Here is a 23,955-nt window from a genome sequence, read left to right on the forward strand (position 1 = left end):
CTTGATATGTTTTTGAATTCCTACAGAACATTTCTACTTACCAACTTCACATGATTGCTAATTGAAACTCATTTTCATGTTTGGATGACAATATGATTTTAACTGATATAAGCTCTTTTTAACTCATCCTTTTTCCTGCCTTTAATTTGCCTGTGTGCATTCTGTGAACATCCTGAATAGAGTTTAAAACAAATGCCCAGTGTAGCGTAGGTGCTATTTCTGCTAAGAATTTTAAAAATGAAATGCTGTTTTCTTTGAGGTAAGTACATTTTTAAATATTGTTTACATTGTCTCATACAACATTTAATGAAAAACAGTTCATTGAAAATGTGGGGCTGAGGAAGGACTCTAGAACTTTGGATTGGAAGTTTGTGTAAAACATAACCATAAGTGCTGCCAACAAAACGTTTTCCATTAAAATCTATTGTGCAGTCTTTGCGAAACTAATACTTGCCCTGACGGCCAATTACATGCAATCACCAAGTTCAATGATTACAGTATACAAGAGCTCGCTGTCCATCTAATAGGGGAAGAATAACGGGGAAACTTAGCTGAACTTGTGGTGTCTGTGGGGAATTTCTTTGTAAACCCATACCTTGAAATAATTTTAAAAAAGAAAATTACCTGTAAGTGTGCCACTTTAGTGAATTCATATTTAATGTTGGATTAGTGAGTATCATCTGTGATTATGTGTGGTGGGAAATGAGATTTGGCAGTTAAACTGTTGTTATATTCATTTGTTTACTGAATGAACTGACATGACGTGCAAAGGTTGGAGGTAATATTGTTGTAATCTTACTTATAATTGTCTGCTTATCATTTCAAGTTAAGAAAAACAACAAACACACACATTATTCTTGCTTGGGTGCAGTTGCGTAATGGTGTTGTGTTTTCATGAAAAGCAGTCGTATATCGACTACTGTCTAAATTTTACAAATGTTTTTGCTCTTTCCAGAATTGTTTAAAACATTTGTTGTGAGTTCGTGTCATTTTGATGGCGTTATCAGCGGTCTCATGTCTGTTTTTTCGTTCTCGAAAAGATCTAATTTCAAAATCCATTGCCAACCAGAACTTCCTGGTCGTACATCACTGACTAAAGTTAGGTTAGGACGTTTTATTAGGTCATCCAGTTTTCCTTGCCATATAATGCTGTTATTATGGTAGTCATTGGTGGTACATAACCTCTACTTAATCCAGTAGTAAATATTCTTCATATTCATCAATTTGTTTCCTATAACAGTCATTCATTTTTTAGAAACCTTAGTCAAGAAGGAAAAGTCCTTATAGACCTAGACACTAATCAAACTTGTATGAAATACATATTTGGAAATTGTTTTAGCCCATGAATTTTTTGTTCATGTACTGTGGTTAAATTTGTGCAGAAGCAAGTATGATGTGGAAAGTGAGAGCCGCAGCCCAAAGATGAATGGGAACTTGTGTCCAGAGAGACGTAGGAGGGGTCGGATGAAGAAACAGTGTGGCTATCTGCAGGAGTGGCTTGACAAATCTTGGGAATTCCAGCAGGAGCCCAGCGCAGCATACACACTTGAAGATGAGCCTGGTTTTCAATCTGCATCATTTTGGCCACACAACCCCAGGCCTGTGTTTGATCGAAGACTGTTTCCGACTGCATCAGAACCAACCATGTGTCACTACTCTGTGCCTGTAGGCTACTCACTGGAGCCTGTTTCTTTGCCTGTGTATGCAGCTTATGTACCCATGCCTTCTGAACCTGCATCTTCTTTGAGAAGACGTAGCAGTAGACCAGTGGCTCAAACTAATGGACCACAAGGAAACTATACATCTACCCCACCTATCTCAAAAGGAAATTGGCAGGGTTATAAGGATACAAGACGAGCTTCATCAAGATTGCAGCCTGGTGTAGATTCTGGCACCAATGATGTGTTCACAAGTTTGCCACCTGCAGGAATATCACATGCACCTCACGCCACCCACCGGAGGTTCAGTGACCCGGGTGTGAGAAGGTATGTCACTTTTGAGGTGGTAAGATGGCAACATTTTAAAATCAAACTGTAAAATAATTGTACATACCTTATGTGTTTTTCTTTATGGTATTATGTTTTTTTTCATGACAAATTAACTTTATCATATCTAACTAACTCTCTGGTAGCAGAACCTGTAGATATGATGATCGGATCTCGTCTGATCATCATGTCTAAGGAATGAAATTTATCCTTTGGGTCTTACCAGGATAAGGTCAGGAACAAGGCATTAGGAAGGTGATAATAGGGTTTCTCGCCGTTAATGGTAGAATGTGGACTCTACTTGTTTCAGAACAAAATATGAGGAAAATATTTGGGTTAAAGAGAATTAAATTTATTACATAATGAAATTCATGATCTTTGCAACTTACATCAAGGGCATACTGAGCTAGACATATAACTAGGGTGAGGAAAACAAGAAATATGTACAGAATTTTGAGTAAGAATGTAACTATTTGGAAGACTGATTATAGTGAATAAGGAAATGTGAAGATTGCTAGCTTGTGGGATGTTGTGCAGTGTAGTTTGGTCTATATTGACTGATATTTCAGAGGAGCATACTGTCTCCATTATCATGTTATGTGGTGCACCATACCAGAAAACAGCCAACTTCATACTCACTGTGAGAATCTGAAATTTTACCATAGGAATAATAAGTTATGATGTGAACTTCATTGAAGTGACTCAGTATCATGATGTTATCTGTCTTTTTGAACCTTCAAGCTCTGTTACCAGAGGGATAGTAAATTTCATGTGGTCTATGTAAAACAGCTCTTTGGTGTCAGGTCGCCATCTCCTTTCTGCAGTGGTGACAGTTCTGACACTGGCGACACGTGTAGTCGTGCTAGCACTCCAGTGTCAAATGCTCTGGTGCTGAGTCTTGCGGTGCAAGTCAATGCACTCCAGGACAGCAACAAACAGCTGTACCAGGAATTGCGAGAGACAAAGGCGGAGCTCGAAACACTCAAACAGTCGTTGCGTCAGGTTCCCCCTGAGTACGAGCCTGGAATGCTGTCAGGTATGTTCTGAGACCTTGTGATCTTTATTATGTATTACTCTCTTGCCCGTTTAAAGACTCGACGCTTGAAATTTGCGTGGGTCAAGTACATCAGCACTTGAGCAAACGGAGGGACAGTCCAGAATATTACTGAGAATGTTCACACCTGTTCCAGGATTCTAGGGTTGTTATTATAAGCAAAATTGCTCTTTTGGACTTTGTCTATAGTCTAAATTATAAAATAGCGAAAGTACGTGGACTCTGCTTGTGTCTTCAGACTTTGCCAAGGGTTATTTATTTAACTATATTTTATTTAAAAATGCTGTTTCAGTGCTCACATCGAATGAGAGGATGACAGTGAATAATGAATTGGAAAGGATGTGGAAGGAAATGGTTTTTTTTTGGGGGGGGGGGGGGGGGGGAGAAGGAAAACTGTGAACATCTCTGTCAGGATAGCCAGGCTCTGGGCTGAAATTTGAACCAGGGACCTCCCACATCTGAAGCAGGAGTGCTAACCACCCAGCAATGATGTTCAATTGTTTTACAGGTTGTGAATGCAGCATAAATGCTGTGGAGAAAGAAAATTAATCTAATTTTGTTATTAATAGATTCATGTGTATATGCATTTTTGTCAGAAATGTTTTAATTTTTTTTTTTGCAGATTTAATACGAGAGATACGCGACGCAGCGAGAGTACGTGAGGAAGTTCTGCTATCCAGAGTGTGTAGCATGTTGGAAGCTGCAGGGAACATGAACCCGGCTAATCATTTGGTGAGCGTTGAATTTTTGTTAATCTTGAAACGATCAGTCTATATAAAACAGAAATGGCACTAGAAGAAGACAAAGAATAAGACATGCAGTATTTGAGGTCTGGCAGACTCGGACATCGGCCAGACTACACGGCGCAACAACCCAGAAGACAGAAATCTTCATGCATAAAACCGATGTCCTTACAGACGTCTTGTCGAAAAGCCCCCATGTCCCGGCTTCTTTAACAGTCGCCTGGGGAGTGGATTTCGGTCTTGCTTCGTATTTTGGCAGTTCTGGGTTCAAATCTCGGCTTGGAGACCGGCTGTCCTAATTGATTTTTTGTTGTTGTGGTTTTCTTTGTCGCTCCAGGCAAATGTCAGGATATGACTGATTCCTTCCATATTATTTTTATATCATTATTTATTAATGAGCCTGTAAGTAAGTGCTATTATGCACAGTGTTGTTAAAAGATAAATAAATAATGATCTCTTGGCCTTCGTTAACCTTCGATTTAAAGTATCTGCAGTTTTCAATTTGCATCCATTTTTGCCGGTTTTTACGTATCTGCGGTTTTTCTCGACACAGAAAATGCCAGGGGCTTCTGCCCCGAGTGAATGGTACTCATATTCCGCTTGCTGATATTCGGCGTGTTGCGTCTTTCTGTGACACTTTTCTGTTCTGTCTTCTTTTTATCCTTCTAGAATAATTCATGTTTTATGCAAATTGATGGTTTTGTATTTTATGTATAGAAAATCTATAATTTTATAAGGACATGCAGTTTGGTTGATTTTCAACTGTTATCTTATCAGAATAGGGGATACAAACCCCCGTACTGTGTGGCCTCCAGCTAGACTTTATCTCTGTATGATACTGTGCCACAAGGAAATGTTATGTAGCTCCAAAAGTAATCAAGAGAAGAATTTCCCCAAAGAAAATTTTATTTTGGAGAGGGAATTACAGGAACTAAGATTACAGACCCCGAGAACTGCCCTGGGTTGAAGATTTTGAGTTTAGGGATAGTTTTCCTATGCGTGACCCTCAGGACCCATGATTAGAAGCCCGATCATACGCTCTGATACACGCGCCATCTTTCTGAGGGCTTTGTATAGAATTTAAGTTATAATTGCATTTGTTTAAAATTTTTAACGTTATAATGAGATCTCAGATGTAAACAGTGGAAAGTGAATTGAGTTTGTGGAAGGTGCCAATTATTTACGAGATGATAAACGTTTCAGGGGACATCCTGTTATCTTCAAGAAAATTATCCCTCTGTTTAAAAAAAATGTGTGAAAACTACCGTGATTTACCCTGTCACAGTCAGTTTAATTTGCCCAGAATTTATTTTGCGTTGTTAATAAAATAAATTCAAAAGAGAATCGAATGATACCGAATAATTAATTGGAAATGACTTGGAAATAAGCGGTTGTGGCCTAATTTAAGGCATTATTCTGGAATATAAGTGGAGGGTCGAAGGAAAACCACGAAACACTTCAATCAGGGTAGCCGGTCTTCTGGCCGATATTTGAGCCTGAATGCGAAGCAAGAATGCTAGCCAGCAAACCTCTGACCAGGTCATTTTAATACTCTAAAACCTAGTGGTAATTATGTTCCACCTAAATTTTACATTTTGCCTGCAAAGAGTAATTTTCGGTTTAAAATTATCTTCATAGTAAACAGCGATCATTTCCTTAAACAGCGTTAAGCAGCTGATCTTTTTAATGGTGAAGTGTTGTGTTTACTTCGCGGTACGGACTGAATTCTTACGTAATATTTATACGAGCTTCGGCTTCCACTGATTGGAATAATAAAATTGTCAGCGTTCGAAGAAATCGATTCATCAGATCGATTAACGGAGACAGCTGTAGTTGTGGTTATGTTCGTCACAGATTAGGCAGTTGAGGCAGCGCGATGCATCCCCGTGTCCGGTTACAGAGCGACCCACTCCTTCTGTCAATATTAGTCCATGTAAGTGGATGGATTCATCAGTAATATGGCGGCGATCAGGTTTCGGTGATCCATCTCCTGTCATCCTCGTCGATTGCTCTCCATTAGCCCCATTCCCTCGTTCTTTGTCTTGGTTCGAGAATCCAGCACATCACAGATTGCTGAGAAACGTCATACTTGTGACTAGTTCTCTGTCGTCTTTTGAGTAGATACGGTGTTCTACGAAAGATCAACATATCCATCCATGTCTAAAGGAGAAAGTGAAGAAATGATCTCATATTATCGAAATATCCGTTCTTTATCTTGACGGCCGTTACAAATGCATTGTTGACAACCGAACTGCAGTAAGGCATTTGAAATTCTTTTCCTGTTATTTAAAACATTTTAAGCCGAAGCTCACGTATTTAAGAATTCAGTCCGTACCACAAAGAAAACCCAACACTTCGCCATTAAAAAAGATCAACTGGTTAACGATGTTTAAGGAAATAATCGATGTTTATTCTGATACCGAAAATTACGTTTTGTTAATGTTATAAATATATGACAGTAACTACTGCTGTGAGCAACTGTTAAGGTCATTGAAGAATGTCACACTAATTAATACTTCGAATCCTCCTACCATACTCTGAAGTGTATTTTACTGTTTTATCTTTCTTTACTTTCTTCTCTTACTGTCTTCTTTCTCATCTGACCTCTTACAGAATTGCCTTCGTCTTACTCCATGCTTTGATCTTTTCAGATACCCACATCGGTGAAGTCTTTTTTTTTGCCTCTGTCTGTCCAGTCTCAACTTTTTATGGTAGTTTAAATAATGTTCAAAATGTATTGTAGTATCGTATGTTTTGGGACAGGAAGTCTGTCTGACTCCTGGTACCAACCTCACAAACACCTGGCGCACCCATGTTCTTCGCGGACGAGGCTTCAGCGCCGAAGTAGCTGTAAAATCTTTGCACGTGATATGAAGGAGATGCTGTTGGAATAAATTTGCGTTACATTCCTGTAGTTTTGTGTTTTTTAATTGCGCCGGTGCAGTCTATTTTAACCTGTTACATTTACCATTTCCTTTAATGTTCAATAACTCTGCACTTTTCCACAGACATTGTATTTATGTGTTTCGTACGATTAACAGAATTATTATTTCCATAAGCAGTTGATCTTTGTATGTCGTGATTTATTTGGGGTATGGCCTGGAGTCTTAAATGTTATTTAGATACGCTACGTGCTTCGAAGGGTTAAATAAGTTTCTTTGTGTGTTTGCAGTTTGGTCTGAAAGACAATCTTGTAGAGAAGTTCCCTGTTGCTTCCTCAAAGGTGGATGGGATCAACGAGCAATTTCAGCGCCTTCAAATACAAAGGTAAAGGGCCAAAGCCCACGGACCATTTACGTTTTATGTGTTTTCCCTTCTACACTGAGGACGAACATTCTTCAAGTACACGTACGTCGTGACCAGCTGTGCGTACTCTTTCAGACAAAGCATCTGACTTGAGAATATTTGGTAAAGTAAAATTTGATCTTGGTTCTTTTTTGACAGCAGGGAGTCGACAGACTTCTTATTTGTTAACCCTCTTCCGTTGTGCATTGAAATTTATATTCCGCCACTGATTTTAGGAAGAAATTCTTTTACATTTGCTAAGCTACCGTAATACTTAATGATACTCGGTAAAGAAAAATGTTCTCACGTATGTTAAATTCAGATTTCATTATGACGACTGTACTTGCCCTTCGTAATATTGTCCTCTCCTTATTAGTTAGTGTCTGCTAACAAAGCAAACAGCTTCACGGCTTCTGACAGGAGTTTATTTCCATTCATCGTATGACGGGGGAGAAAGTCGATATGTCAACGACTTTAGTTACGTTAGTCAGTTTTTCGAGTTCTCCTCAGTTATCTCATAATTTTACAACCTTGCGGGCACGGAGTGTGTGATACTGGCTCTGATGTTGTTAGTTTTACAATTTGTTAAATAAAGTTCTGTTCTTCAGGAAAAATCTCTCAGCTTTAAGCTTACTTATCGACTATAATGTCGAACTTACTTTTTGTTGATCTTGGTGTTCTAGGCAGTATTTCTGTGTGGACTTGTAGGGGACGTCAGTGTTTTGGAGGAACGTACTGTCTGTTTTTACAGGATTTAAGATAGAGATGTCATGTTGTGACGTCAGTACAACCGAGAAGACCAACTTTGACATTTTCACTACCGTGAGAACTATTTCTTATACAGAACTTACTTGTTGCAGGGAGAAGAGAAAGCCAGATATTGATCAGATAGATGGAACCACAGGTCAGTATTTTTGTTCCGTGTACGTATTTGGCGCGGGACTCGCTATAGTTCAGTCTGTACTGGACGGCCACTGTTGCAGCTTCTTGTATGACTGTTACGAGTTTTCTGTTCCCACACACGTTCAGTAACTTTATTGCCCTGTTATTGTTTAAAAGATGAACATATTCATATTTCTGTACCACCCTGTGGCTAGTTTACTTACCTTTTTATGGTTTCCTGATAAGAAATGCTTTGTTATTTTCCAATTTTATATTTTTGGAGTTATAAACTTCAGAATTCATAATTTTTCCTCCTGTCATATTCCCTACTCGTGTGTCACAGATACAAAAGCCGAGCAGTTTTGTGCCTTGGAGCTGGAGAACCTGCGGCTGAGGCGTAGCCTACAGGAGGCACTGGCAAGGAACAAGGACAAGGAGTCCCAAGCTCAGCAGTAAGTGTTTCATAAACTTTCATGGCACACGAATGCTCTCGGGCGATCGGTCTGATAATGTGGACAGAGTCTCTGAAAAATTGGCTTTCAACTCAACGTTGGCACAGCTGATCACCCAAGAGAATTTTGTGATGCGTGTTTCTTAGCCTGATCTTAATTATGGTTCCTGTGCTTTTGTGGTTTTACCATACATGGTAACAGAAATTTATGGTTGTTGGTTTAATTACAGATGTTTCGTTAGTTTTCTTCGTTGTTCGCGTGAAGTACGTGAATTGTTAATTGTCACATCTCTCAGAACCATGAGCATGCCCGTATTACTGAGGAAACTTTTGGTAACTCGGGTTTTATGTCAGCACTAGTGGTCCACCGAGCCTTGTAGCCAGTGGATACTGGGAGGTCTTTCCCCGGGGGTAAAGCAGCTACGTCATATGAGGCATTTTAACTTTTTTTTTTAACAATTTGAGGATCATGTTATAAGTTGTCTTTACACGTTGGATCTTCTTCATGTGGCCCGCAGGTTGGAGCACTTGGTGGATGTATTGAGACGGAAGATCAGCGGTGCCTCAGTAGATGAGAAGCCTGCAAGCTCAGAGCAGAGCCCCAGCGAATCCCTGGTGAGTACCGTCAGCTCGTCATCTACTGCTCACTCTCCACAAGTTACCATGTCTGGTCCAGTGACTGATCTTTGATGTAGTTTTAATTTATAGACATTTCAGCTCTCTGTAGTAATTGGATCGCGTGCAGATGTGTGTTAAGTAACGTACATTGCACTTTGTCATGGAGTAGAATAGCAATTTATTGCAGTCGCCAAGACAACCGGAACAATTGAGCGTCTCTTAGCGATCTTGTCAATATTGCACCTTCTGTTGACTGCTTTTGTTCTGTGACAAAGTGAAATTGGCGCGTTTTACCCTCCAACTGCTACTATTACAGGCTGTTTCAAAAGCATGGAGCAACACAGATATAGGAAACAATATACATTAAAACTAAATATGCACGACAGTGCCATCTTTCCTCATATATGTGAGTTACATGTAACGAGAGACCAGCCTCTATATTTTGAACAGATCGTATCTTGTCGGGCTTCATTGATGGAGTCTGTTTACTGGCAATGAAGGGGGTTAACTGGGGGTTGTTAATGATCTGAATGATTAGGGGAGTACACGTGTTTCTCCGTCAGTCGGCGCTTCAGTATTTTGGGAGAAATGTTGCGGCATGATTGAATTCCTGAAATAGCGAGCTCAAGCTTATTTACGTATTTCCGTCCAGTGAGAAAACTAACAAAATAATTTATAATATGTTCTGCCAGTTGACAAAACTCTTTAAAGTAAATGAAAAGTGAATAATAATGGAGATTCTCAGGACTAAAATGTGTAGGCCTATTGATTTTTGAGATTTCACTTCGTCATAAACTGGCGGTGCTTAATCCTTGGAATTCCGCGCTCCCCAGTCATATCATGCTGGAATTTGAATGGATACAGAATCAGGAACGTGGCGACACTGACACTAACTTGTTTACACGTCAGTTATCCGTTGTTAGGCTGTTCAGATTTTTGTCTTGACGATCGTGGAGTCTACTCCGTATTTCTGAACATGGGTTCAAGGGGTTCTTTTCCTAGGGGTGAAGTTGGCCAGAGCACGCAACTGGTAATTTTGTGCTGAACTTTCGGATGTGACATCTTACTTCCAGTCGCATTAAACACATTCCAGACGAGTCTTCTGAAACATGGAGATAGGCAACTTGTAGAATATCTTCTGGGGGCTGCGGCCTTTCTCTTGTCTCGGTCTGTTCTAACGTGAATGTAGTTTGGGCCGGTAATTAAATGATGCTGGGTCGCGACTCACGGCTGTGAATTCATCTTAATCACTTGAAGGCAGTTGGTACAAATTCCCGTGTGACGAGTCAATATAATGATATGTTATTTTGAAACACCGTAGTGGCCTTGCAAAGACTCGTTGGTTTTGTAGAAAAAAAGTCATGGCTTATCTCATCTAAGAGAATTCAATAAGTGAAATTATACCTTGCCTTGGATTAAGGAACTATGGGAACTGTCCCAAAATATCGGGTTCTTTAGTCGAGGAGAACGACACTTTTGCGTCTTAAAACGTTTGAAATATACATGTAAATTTTCCCTATCGTAGAGAACCCGTCTAGTTGTTTCAGTAGCCTGTTTCCTGGACTGCAGGTCCCAACTTATCTCGCGTAAAATATTTATTAAGTGCATTTATGATCTGCCGTAGCTTAAAGAACACAAATATCTGCAATAACCTCTTCGTGCATTCCACAAAGAACTAGACAAAGCATTTAGTCTTCTATTGTTTTGGTAACTTAGTAATTACGCATTACGCATTACTCTGAAATATTGGTAACAACCTATAGGACTACGTGGCGTCAGAACCGCGAAGACCACAGTGCACATTTTCATCACCGTGAGAACTTCAAATCCTATCGTATCAAACTTTAGTATTTTCTGCCGCCGCCAGACGTGGGCGTCTAGCAGTTCAGAAGGGCGCAGAAGTCGGTGTAATTAGTGGTTATACTTATATAATTTTTTTATCTGTGATCTAATTAACCTGGATACCGTTCACAGGTGTAAGTGGTGTAGAACAAATAATGGAGAAGTGGGAAGCAAAATTATATTTTAATGATTCACTTCAATTTGTACGCTTATGGCGAAAATCGTTGAATCGCTTTCCGTAAGTGTCGAAATTTTTGCAGATCGCTGCGTGGTTTGCATTCCGAAACGCGAATGCCAAATGCTGGGGTAACCGCGTCATCCCACATTTCGGCGGCTAGAACAGTCCGTAAACGTTACTTTTTTTACGCACGCTTTCCTCTGCTGAACTTTGTTTCGGATTTTTGCAAGTTACGATGCCTTGCGAACAATTTACGCTTGTATTTTAAATACCTCACTGCAAAATATTTTAGTGGCCGTGGGCTACGCCGTAAGACTAGCACATGTGCTTTTGTTGAATGTGTGTTGAAAATAGATAGTTTGAATCTTCAGATCGGTTGCGTCACCCGTGGCGGTTCTGTGGCAATAGAAGAACGCCTTCTAGAAGGCGAAAGCTAAAGAAATAATTTAGTGTGATTTCTACCAAACCATTCTGATATGATCAGATGTGAACACGGTCATTTATAAGGTCTGTGAATGCATTATTCTGTTTGTCGCTGACATGACACAGTCTTGTGGATGCCCTCAAAAGGCAGCGAGCAGGGGTATTTCTTGCGTAGCTGAGAACATATTAGTTTTTCTGAAGGGGCTTTTCCTTGGAATTTGGGCAGTTAAGTGGTTAGTATTCTCTGTTTATGACAAGTTTATAAAAACGGAACACCAAGTTCTTCAATTGGTGACATCCGTCTGAGGAAGGAAAATATATTTTCATTACCGAGTTAACGTCTTTTGCACTGGATGAGTTCACTTACTTGATTGGCGGTCATTGCATTAACTTTCTCAGATAAGAATCTAAATTTGTGAATAACAGTTGAAGCTCACTTGTTTTAGACGAGTAGTAGAGCCACGTTTGAGGACGAAGCGTGAGATCCTTTCACGATGCCCTCGCTTGACAGTTCAGTGGGAAATGTGGATACATTAAAAATATTTTGATTTATAGTTTTATTCAGAGAAACTCTGAAATGCTCTTTCCAAAGTTTGGTACGTTTAAGTAACGGGTGGTAAATAAACTATGCTCAGAATTGGCGTGCGAGTATCATTTTGTTTTCATGGACAATAACAGCGCGAGTATTTTTATGAAGCAACTGCTTCTACTTCTTGGCACTACAGTCCTTTTGTATTATGAAGGAACAGAATTCCTTTATATACGAGGTTGTTCAGATGAAACCTATTTCTGATCGTGTGCGTGACTCCGGCCGTGCGACAGAATGGGCATGTCAGAGTAGATGGGAACGGTGTGACACACTTTTAAGTGCCAGCGTTCCAGGCGTAGAATCCATCCAGACTGGACCGACAAGCCGTCATTGAGTTCCGGAGCCGAGGGCCGTCGGCCGCGTGGAATTACAGAAAAATGGAAACTGCATATTGAAATGCGCCACGTGCGAAAGAGCACAGGTTCATAGATTCAGGTTGGCTGAAGATGTCAAGGCCATGTTGACGCGTCGGTGGGACGCCTGCCTCGGTTCTCGTGGGGACTCTTGTCACTTCACCCCGAAGAATCCCCATATGGGTTTCATTTGAACAAGCCGTATTTCTCCCCGTCTCTTGTCCAAACTTGTGAGATGAGTAATCTAGGTCGATGGCAAATGAGTAGTTCACTGACCTCATAAATGACTTGGTCCAGGTATAGGGTTACCCTCAATGTCGTTCTTCTGTCGCCTTTCGTATTCACTTAGGTAAGGTCCGTGAATTCATAAAATTCTGTATTTGATATTCTGTAAACTTTCCATAAAAATTTTTTTGACGTCTGATCTTCGTCTGTTCATAAAATATATTTCGTTCTGATGAGTATTAAAAAACGTGTTTTTTTTACGAATTCATGCTTTTATGTGTAATGACGTCATTCCAGAATTCAGATTTTGTCTAGAGTTGCAAGCGAATTCTTTGTAATAAATTTCATAAAACCCGTTTATGGAAAGTTCACCTGATTCAGTGGTATTTGTGTTTGGACACATGTGACTTAGTCATAAGTTGTTTTACGCTCTCTTGTGAGTTAGGGGTGGCCGATAATTAACCGTTCTGTGTGATTTTGTGTCGTGCGAGATCTGAGGCTCTCGCGGCTAGATACCTGCAACCCGGAAGACAGATATCGACAATTTCATGTCATGACAGTGGTCATTTGGGTTCTTATGCCTTACAGTCTTTTGGTTGTATAACAACATTTTGGAGGAACATGTTGCCTCCATCTTCAGGGATGAAATGAGTAGGATTAGAAAATTGTTAGGTAAATTAAAATTTGATTAGGTTGAGAACCTGTAAGTCAGAGCCAGAGGTGGGAAGACTGAGCTAAGTCTAGTCCAGTGTGAGTGGGGAAGTGCCCTTTTTAAGAGAGGCAACCCCCCCCCCCCCCCAGGAAAGGAAGGTCGGAACAAGAGGATGTTTGTGTTCCTGGACCAACCCTATACAACTCATTGAGTTTCTAGCCCTGAGGATGGAGGCAGCGTGTTGCTCCGAAACACTGGTGTGCTGTCAAAAGACTATGGCGCAGCGATCCACAAGACCGCAGTCTTAACCCTCATTGCCGTTGCTGCTGTTACGGAGGAACTCAAACACGACAGAATTCTGTGTCTTGCAGTTTGAGTTTAAATAATGACGAGTGGATAATGTAATTAGTTAAGTGTTCATTATTTGATTAATATTTCGTCGGTTGCTGTCATTTGTGTCTCTGGAACAGGGCTGTCCAGTTGGTAGCGTGACAAACTTCTGAGCACAGAACAGATAAAAAAAAGATGGTATGTTTGTGATTTGTTAATTTTTTGTATTTTTTTTTCTACAGGGTGATCATTTTAAAATGGAATCAATATTCGTCACGCTAATACTGGATTTCATGGGGCCACCACATAGTGGACCGTGGTCGGGTGGGATTGGGGGGGGGGGGTTGAACGTTGCCGAAACGACAGGACATTGCATTTTAAAATGGTCTCTCTCTCTTTTTATAAAATTTTAAAAGTGTGTGTCAGATTTCTGAAATCGATCTTTTTCAATAATTAAATCTGTTGGAATTTTCTTCTGAGTGTTTCCAGTCTGTCATATTTTAGTTTTTAAAACGTGCTCTGGACACCCCTGTTTTTGTAGAATGGGGTGTGTGTGTGTGCAGAATAAAGCAGCAGACGGTTCTTGCACGAAACTAAGTGTCAGTTTAAGAAATAAATCCATTTCTTTGTCTGTATATGAATCTCTGTTGTGTTTTTTGTATTGTATTAAAACATGTTCTTGTTTGAGTGACGAATTCATTTTTATAAAAGACGTTTCTTGTTTGCTCATTGCCAATTAAATTTTACCTTATTCACGTGTGTACGTCATTTATTGCTACGATACTGACGATGATTGATTTTCCAGTCCTTTCAAATAATAATTATTGATAAATACTCTTGTCTGCTCTCCAGTCATAAAGAATTCCCACCGCCTTCTTAAACATTTGCCACGTGTTACTTGCGTTCGTGAATTCCAAGTCTGGAGGTAATAAACAAAGCGAACCTACCCCTGTGCTAACTTCTTATTGTCCATGAAAATTATATGAGACTTTCAACTGTTTTGCGTTTTGTTCAGCTGAAACTGTAAAAGTTAAATATTTTTTATCAGAATTCCGTAATGTGTACTTTTTCAAATGTATCGCGTAAGAAGAATTTGTTCACCAAATTGTTTCATTACGTACAAAAACTGCCTGACTAAACGGAAGATACGAATCCAAATTTCTGTAATTGGAACGCGTGTTGAGCCTCTGATGATAGGATGACATTGAAGTCGATGATAATAGCTGTTGGAGGAGATTTGCAGTTCCTAGATGTGTTAGAGTTGAAGGAGGTCTAGATCTAGTCTGCCCCAAAATGGAGATGCCAGCCCCTTATCGAGCTGTTTACAGTATTAAGCTGGCTTATTGAGTCTCATCTTGTGTTCTCTACATTATTGTCACGTTTAATCTGTTTGTATAATCACAGTTTAGAATATTTACTCGTGACACTACTAATATTTTCATGCCGAGTTTGTGCAGTCTGTTTTGATATATCGGTTTCATTTTGTCTGGCCTGTGTGTTCTGTGTACACAGTTGTATCTGATTTGTGTTTATCCTATCATCTTTAGCGTATTTATTTTCCTTGTACTACATATTTATACCTTAACAGGTCTGTTGATCTGTTGATTGTGTTCCGTCTATCCTACTTTATAATATTTATTTTATTTACGCTAGTGTCAAGAGGACACATCATATCTCGTCAATTGAAGTTACCAATTGTAATTTACCACTGAATTGTTCAGTGACAAATGAACATCGAAGTTTATGAGGTACACTACCTGGGTCTCGGGTTCGATTCCCGGCGGTGCCCGAATTTATAACTTGTGTTGGGCAAGGCCGTGGTCTAGGCAACACGGAGTTTTCCTCCGTGGCATCCCAACAATTACTCCATTCACACACAGAAGAAGGCAATGGCAAACCACTTCTGGATCATCTGCCAAGAACGTATATGAACAGGTCCCAGTCCGAGAAAAGGATGGAAGGATCCTGTTCATATGGACCTGTCGTCAGACAGAACACTAAATAAATAATAAGACACCAACATTTTGCCTTCCCAGTAGACTTAAAATCAAAGTTGGCTTTGGAATAGTTTTTGTTGCATTTGTTGTATTGTTTGCTTGTCTGACAAACATGACCGAACTTGGTTCCAGTTATTCTTGTTTAGGTAACATATTTTCGTGTTAGTTTGCCATTTGACAGTCGCGGTGTCCGTAATTTGCGTACTTGTTAACAACTTTTCGAAATTATTTCCACCAACAGCTGTTCCGAGAAACAAAAGCATCACGCGAACTGCATTCTGAATTTTAAGTTTCGTAATATATTTTCACTTTAGTCACGTAATTGTCCATCGTCTGTATTAGATCCTATATAGGACATAGAACAGAGTATTTGAGAAACTGATAGTGTCTTCGCTAATCAAGAAATTCCTGGCCTTTTATGGGGTTTTAGGGTTCATTATTGTGTTCACAAGAGCCCATCCACTGGTCCTTATCTTTAACTAGTTGAATTATGTGCACACATTAGCACCCAGAAATTTAAGACTAATTTACTTCATGGAGCAAAGTCCTTTTTGAGAAGCAAAGAAAATCTGATTAAGTAAAAAAAAATCTGCCTGTAAACCGCGATTATTTCCTTAAACAGCGTTAACCAGTAGATCTTTGTAATGGTGAAGTGTGGTGTTTTCTTCGCGGTACGGGCTGAATTCTTAAATAATATTTATACGAGCTTCGGCTTCAAAGGATTAACTAGTTGATCTTTGTAATGGTGAAGTGTGGTGTTTTCTTCGCGGTACGGGCTGAATTAAATATAATTTAGACGAACTGACAATATGGGAGGTTAATATTAAAATGGAATCGGTGAAATAGTTTGTGAGGATATTTGGCTCGCGTGTCATGTGCCGCTGTGGCAAGTGCACCACAGGTTGGAAACCGGACCACCCAAGAAGTCGTCTTGCTTCCTGTCTCCCGCCCGCCGTTGTCCCTCTCCTAATATTTACCTGGGACTTGTCGCAGGTGACCAACCCATGAACCGCGAGACCGTAAACAGTCTCACGTGTAAGAATGTGTCCCGCCGTGGACATGACCAACCATTTTATTTTAATGTCACTGAATTGTTTTAAGAGAGGTCAATTTTGAGAGAATTCAGGATCAGTGGCGATGGTTGTCTTTCGGGTTATCGCTCCGTGTAATGTGGTTTAAGTTTTCCGACGTTTCGGAGGTGCTTGCTGCATCCGTCATCAGAGCAATGATCATCACACTGATGATAGCACTGATGATTGTATCGGTTGGTATGTAGGAATATAAATATGCCGTATCAGCTGCAGAGGTTATGAAACGTCGAAAGAGTTAGTGAAGGTACACGATGAATTTATAACATCGGAGAATGATATCGTGGCATATTTTAAGGTCCGGCCTGTTCATTGTAACATATCTTGATAGACTGTATTAAAATTACAGATTAAGTTTTACGCAAATCTCAAGAAGCATGTTTGAAACATGTCATGTCCTGTCAGTGTGACTTGGAATAGAGGAGCCATTAAACTGGATGCTTGAAGTACAGGCGGGAAAATTCTCTTGTTCCAGTCCAGTGGGTACCTGGGAACCGAAGCGTCAAGCTAATGATGATTTCTGAATGCGTTGTTTCTTGGCGTCTCAAAGAGCGAGGCGATGTCGCCTCGCTCTTGCGGCAACTTCTCCGACATCTGTGCATGACGTGTTGTCTAAACACTCAGCTGCAGGGGTGAAGCTGAGGGCTGGAAGATGACTGACTTTGCTAATGAAATTAGGAAGGGAGCTCGAACAAGAGATGGTTCCTGGGTGGTCTGAGAGTGTACAAACACGCACGCCCTTCCGAAAAGAGAATTCCATTTACCACCGCTTTACTTTTTGAAAAGTTCAGCTCATTTTTCTGTGTCCACACTGGCCGGTGTTTCTCGACGCTAGCTGCTTAAGAGTCGCGTACCTGGGCATTTTATGACTCATCAGGAAGTCAGGTTACGGTATGCCTTAATGGCACGGTAGTAAGTACAGGGGTGGCATGGAGGACTTACTCCATAGAATTATGCATTTTGTTTGTCTGTGGTTCCTGTCCTGAGCCAGCTCAATTCCTTCCGTGGACTCAGCATTTTTTTACGTTTTCATGTCGGTGTTGGTGGGTTGTGACGCACTAGTGTTAATCTGGAACGTTTCTGAATTAGGAGGCAAAATACTCAGTTATTCTGATATTTAGTGTTAGGTTTCTTTAAAAAGTCAATTTTATTACGAAGCTTTTACTGGGGATTGTACAGCAGCATGTGTTTGAAGGACGCCAATTTGGCGGATTATACGAATTTCATACATGGGCTCAAGACAAAAATGTTTTTATTTATCTGAAGCAGCGAGTTCAGAGTTCGATACCGCGTTAGGTTAGGAGAATATGTGAAATGTGATAACATTTATTCGTCTTGTAATAGTGCAATGTGGCGATGAAGAAAAATTTGAAGTAGGCTACAATCAGTAACTTGATTTTTTAACCCTTTAAAAGCTGAATGGTAACTATATATACCACCCTGCTTTAGTAGTCCATAACTGTGCATTTTTCCATTGTGTTTTTTGTGGGTTTTGTATGATTCTCACAATAAACGGCGTTAACCAGTTGATCTTCGTAATGGTGAAGTGTGGTGTTTTCTTCGCGGTACGGACTGAATTCTTACGTAATATTTATACGAGCTTCGGCTTCAAAGGTTTAACCAATTGATCTTTTTAATGGTGAAGTGCGGTGTTTTCTTCGCGGTACGGACCGAATTCTTATATTTAGAACCGTATTAGCGCATGGCTCATCGGGTGGATTAAAACTACCTCGCTGTTGAGCTGACAGGAAGCTCCATATTTTGAGAAATTCCGCACAATTTGATGTAATGGCTGCCTATAAATACTGCAGAGCGAAACAAAATTATGGAATATGCGTAATTATGTAGGCAATTGAGCAGAAATCCATTTGTTGACTTTAATAAACACAGTCTGCTGAAATTGTTGGGCAGTATTTAAAAAAAAAAAAAAAACACCTCCACATTTACGTTATTTACGCGTGATGCAATAAGTTTATTTTAATACTGCAACAAATATTTAATAATTTTCTGATTTATAAGCATTCTGCTGCTTAACTAATGACTTATCCGTCAGATTTTTCTGTGTTCATACGTAGGCATACAAGCCGAATGATGAAAACAGAAATGAAGGTAAACACACAGAGATATTTTCGGGATGATTTATCTTTAGTCAGGGACCCTGCCCTATTGAAACTTGCTGATATGAACTTCATGATCAATCCTGTCCTATCGTTTTAGCCTGTAAATAGAGGAGTATTTAAGTTAGATTACGTTCTGTGTCTGCTCACATGCTAAGAGTGTCCTCTGTCACCACGTCGTGGGGCGTCCTCAGGTTGTGAGTTAAGTAGACGGACTAAGGAGGGTGGCTGCGAATGTACTGAATATTTAGTCCTGGACAACAGACAAGGGGTGGTTCTTCGGCTTGGGGGGTTGGACTGGGGGCTGACAACTCCCACTCGTACAGTAACAGAATTTTACGTGTGTGGGGAAGATAATATTAAAATGCGTCTATCAAAAATTGGATGTTAGGATGTGAACTAGATCAGTTTTGCTCAAGAATGGGCCAAGAGATAATAATTCAGTCCGTACCGCGAAGAAAACACCACACTTCACCATTACAAAGATCAACTGGTTAACGCTGTTTAAGGAAATAATCGCTGTTTACACTGAGAATCGTACGAAACATTTAAATACACTGTGGGAAAAATGCAGAATTGTTGAACGTTAAAGTACGTGGTATATATATATATATATATATACTCTAACATATAATTTAGGCGTGTACAGTCACGTATAAAAACCAGAACCCAGGTCATTGTTATGATGCACGAATGATAATTGCTCTCAAATTGAGTCAAGCCCTCGGTGACAAAATTACGACTTCGGTTTCCGAATGCCAGTTTGCGCTGGGTTAGCGGTCGGATCTGTTCTATTGTCCTTTGTGTGGCTCTGGGTCAGCCGACGGTAACCAGCCCACCGCTTGGGACACGCTGCTTATGCAAACGAATTACCTTCTCATTTTAATCACACATTGAGTCAACATTGGTTAATTCGCAGGCAGTGCTACAGGTGAGAGTGAAACAACGGAGCATCACTCAGCGGTCATTTAACAAACCCTTATTGACTCTCTGTCTATGGAGAATATTATGAGACATGAATTGAGTGTGCCAACAGTTGATTTATCTATAAAAAAAAATATCCCGAGTTGAGAGGAATGTTTATCTCTGCACTGATTAACACGCGTTGCATTTAAACCATGTAAAAAAAAAAGTTGGTGAGGTTTCAAGTTCTCACGGCGACGAGTAGGAATATTACTGTTTTATACGACGTTGCGTCATGTAGTCTGGTCTTGTGCGTGGGTACCAATAATTCAGAGAAAATTACTGCATCAAGGCTGAAAATTTTACGTCTGCATTAAACAACACCCGTATGTAGACTCTAAATCCCGCGATTGGCAGAACTGGATTCAAATGCAAGACGGAAAAATACTTTAAATAATCCTCTTGTGATAATCTTTGTTGGTGAGGGATTGGAGATTTTAGTTAAAAATAACAATTCCCGAGGTCTTCCACTCGAATCTTATACCTTCTGAAAATATACCTGGAGGTTGTCAGTAGCCCCTGTCTGGTGGGGTACTCGTTTTAATTCCTGTGTGACACTCGTGGGATGGGGAGAGCTGCATTTCTCACAGAGATTTGGACTACAGAGGTGCAGGTTCTAATCTGCCCCGCAACAGCGCTGTTATCGCCTGTCCCCGCTTGATGGATCGTTCACCCGCTCAGGGCTATCTCCCCCGGCCAGCTGGAGACGTGCCTGCACATGCAGTCGGCAGATGTCGCCTCCCCCTCCAGGAAACCGTAATCCAAAGCTGCCATTACACCTCCCAGCTAAGATATTATTTGCAGTGTCGTTCATAAAATCAGGTACGAGCGATGCCAAGTTCAGATGTTACAGTGAATTCAAAGAAACGTCATAAATGAATAAAAAATGTTATATTTATTTAATAACGCGCTCAGTAGGTCAGACTATATGATCATTGAATAATGAATTCGAAAGGATACGGAAGGAAATGGTCGTGGCCTAATTTAAGTCAACCCGGAGGTACTGGAACGCGGGCTTCTGTAATGCAAAGCAGGAATGCTAACCAATCTACAGCAACGTTCGTTTAGATAAAACTCACAAAATAACAAATATGCTCTACTAATTAAATAAGGAAATGTAAAGGTGACTGTCTTGTGAGATGTTGTGCCGTGTGGTCTGGTAGAAATTGGCCCACGTTTCAGAGGCGATTACTGCTTCCGTCATCAGGGCGATGAGTCTTTTTTTTAATTTTGTGTAATCGTGTTAGAGATACGTAATTTTTTGTTTGTTTTGAAATTCTTAACTCACGTTTCGCTGTAATTTGTTTGGAAACTAAATAAATCCTGCAGTTGATGTGATGTCATTAAATTATCACCTGATCAATGAATCACAATTTTTGTGTCTGATTCCGTAGAAATCCTGATGTGCGTGGGAATACGATGAAGTCATTTGTTTAGGAGAAATGTGTTCTGAAGATGCGAACTTCTGAAAAGACGGTTATGAACTGTGTGGTTTGCTGACAGCAGGAAGATTTACGGTCATCTGAATAATGAGGTCTGTCACCTCTGAAGGAACATTCTGTGTCATAATGTGTTGGCTGGTTAGTCGCTTGTCGATTTGTAAGTCAGTCAGTTATTTCGTCCAGCTACTCGGATACGCGGGTAGATGATTCGTTTGTTAGTAATTTCGTAAGTTAAGTACTCCAGCCGGTGGACGGCAAACATCGGACCGGCGTCGAGGTTGGTGGTCTGCTCTGCGTTAAAAAAGGTGTGGTCACTCCGTTGCCAGCGTAGGAATTATTCGTCTTTCCGCATTTGTTTGGTTGAATATTCGGTTATTTTACAACGTTTCATCAACTGTTGAAGACGACTGAGTAAAACAAAATATTATGGCGAGAAGCGATCTCTGTGTTTGCCTGCAGGGCCGGTGTTTATACCAAATTCCGGACGAGTAAAACTTTGAAAGATTAGGATAATTATTATGCACACAACAGAGCATTATTAATATTATTATCATCATAATCGTTATCAGTATAAGAGGTATTCTAAGAAGAGTACTTCAGAGTAACATGGAAGTACATGTGGATCGTGTGACTTCCTGGCGTTGTAAGTTTAAGACTCGCTAATGCTTAACTAAACCGCGGAAAAAAAAATATTAACTTGTATGTTACGTTACAATTACATTTCTTGGCATGAGAGTAGATTTTGGTCCATTTAAATCTATTGTACTTGGTCACACGTTAACTATTTCTCTCAGGTCCCCTTTAATATTATCCTGTCATCCCTGTAGAGTTGTTGCAAGTGGTTTTATTTGTATCTATTCTCTGTCAGATTTCTGAATATGTTTCTCTTATTGTTTCGCCACCGCGGTACACATCTGATAAACCCTGATAATAACATGACCACTCTGTAAAGAGCTCCGAATCGTTCCCTCCCCTCATTCACCCTCTCGTTTCCTCCCTCTCGGATCGAGATATTTCCCTCAAGAATTTGTTTTCAGATGCTTACGACACATTGCAACGTTAACCTCAGATCAGTTAATAAAAAAGGGGACAGCCATGAAGTATTCTTAATTGTCCATAAAATACTTGTTCTATTTCTTTATACCAGGATTTTCACCCCGTTGCAAGAGGGTTGAAACGCGAAATTAATTATTCAGACACTTGCACTAAACGTACGGAAGCCCTACGGACAAGCGTTATGCTAATTTTATTGGCTGAGCTTAGATACGGCGTGGTTAGGAAGGGGTGGAGGGTGTTTTCTGTGAGGGCTCGGCTTCAGAGTGATAAGGCAGGGGCCCTATCTCGGAACAGACACGCACTGTCCCCCCCCCCCCACACATTGCGTTGTTTCTACGTAACAAAGTGAAGGGAAGATAAGATGGCTGTTTCTGGGATGTAGAGCCGTGTAGTCATGTTAATCGTCCTGATGATGGAGGCAGTAATCTCCTCCGAAAAGTCGGTCAGTGTCTACCCCAGCAACATTCCGGAAGATTTTTTTACAGTGATGATTATACACGTGAATACAAAGTGTAGAGTTACTGATTGTTGAAGCAGGTGGTACATATAGTTGCCAGTGGATTATTGATGGAATGTGGTAAGTGGCGTTACCGGGGTCTCGAGACTCGTAATAACCATATCACCTTCACCATTTGACCTGGCCATGTATCTTACCATTACCGTTCTAAGGCGACAGGCACGGCCAGCCGGCAGAAGCCAGTATTCTGTTTCGTTTCAGACCGGAAGATTTCATAATTCCGGAATAATAGACATTTAGTTCCAGGTTTTATGAACTCTGTCTGAATTCAATTCTAAAGAGTTCTGACGATGGAGACTGGCTCTATCTGACGGACCCAGCCGAGTAGGTACCTCTCGCCTGAAGACGGAAACAAAATCAGCTTCCGAAACGTCGTGGTCTCTTCTTTTAAACAAGGACGATGGAAAACGTCCGGACAATGAATAATTTTAAAGTCCTTGGTATAAAAATTATCTTCAGTGGAAGCCTACATGTTTAATGAACGCAAAAAAAAAGTATTTAAAGTTTAATAGAAAATTACAGCAGTAGAAACAATTGCAACGCGCACGCAGACTTAATCGATAGACGAGGAGGGCAAAGAATGGAAAGGAATTTTATTTTCCTGTGTGAAAAAATTGAAAAACCTCGAAAATGATGTGTTGTAGCGACTGAATGAAGAGAGTTATAGGTGAGTGACGTGCCTCTGTTTGGGGTAAGGATTGTACAATATTAAAATGATTGCTCTTCGGCAAATATCGTATCTGTTTGAATTATGGAGCAGGCAAATATACGGAGAGCAAATATTTGCCCCTGCGAGGTGGTTTGCACGCTGGAAATTAAAAGCACACAAGGAAAATAGAGCAGTGAGCGAGCTAGTGATGGGCGAAGATCGGGCGAGCGGGCGAACGGGCGCGGGCTTAGTTTAGAGGCGGATCAATTCTGCCCTAGTCTTGTTTAACGTCGCCTTGTTTTCTTGCGAGGATAATCACGCTGGGCTGAAACATCCCACGTTTTTCGACTGGTAATAACGTATCAATTAAATCCTTCCAGTCATAGCGGACGAAAGCTTTTATCTTCCTGATGATGGAGCTGGTAAGCCCCTCCGAAAGGTCAGTCAATATGTACCAGAATAAACGCTGATATATCCAAGGAAACATCCGCGTTGTGGTGTTAAGATTCTCGTCTG

At 40.4% G+C, this 23,955-nt stretch overlaps 1 protein-coding gene across 14 annotated transcripts in view; it reads left to right on the forward strand.

The window, feature by feature from the left end:
* Positions 1-323: 323 nt before the first annotated feature.
* LOC110841386 (uncharacterized) overlaps positions 324-23,955 on the forward strand; it is a 127,428-nt gene continuing 103,796 nt past the window's right edge. For 6 of the 14 annotated variants that reach the window (XM_087359739.1, XM_087359743.1, XM_087359747.1 and 3 more), the window contains exons 1-8: positions 974-1,103; positions 1,383-1,985; positions 2,789-3,021; positions 3,662-3,771; positions 6,955-7,049; positions 7,928-7,971; positions 8,293-8,401; positions 8,919-9,015. In XM_087359739.1, coding sequence (XP_087215865.1) covers positions 1,015-1,103; positions 1,383-1,985; positions 2,789-3,021; positions 3,662-3,771; positions 6,955-7,049; positions 7,928-7,971; positions 8,293-8,401; positions 8,919-9,015 — 1,380 coding nt within the window. In that variant the 5' untranslated portion in view covers positions 974-1,014. The other 8 variants (XM_087359740.1, XM_022086886.2, XM_087359741.1 and 5 more) reach the window with 8 other exon arrangements.

Source organism: Zootermopsis nevadensis, unplaced genomic scaffold (assembly GCF_977971745.1).
Source record: "Zootermopsis nevadensis isolate Lab colony 2312 unplaced genomic scaffold, Znev_1.0 Znev_ptg000032l, whole genome shotgun sequence".
In the NCBI taxonomy this organism is placed as follows: Eukaryota; Metazoa; Arthropoda; class Insecta; order Blattodea; family Termopsidae; genus Zootermopsis; species Zootermopsis nevadensis.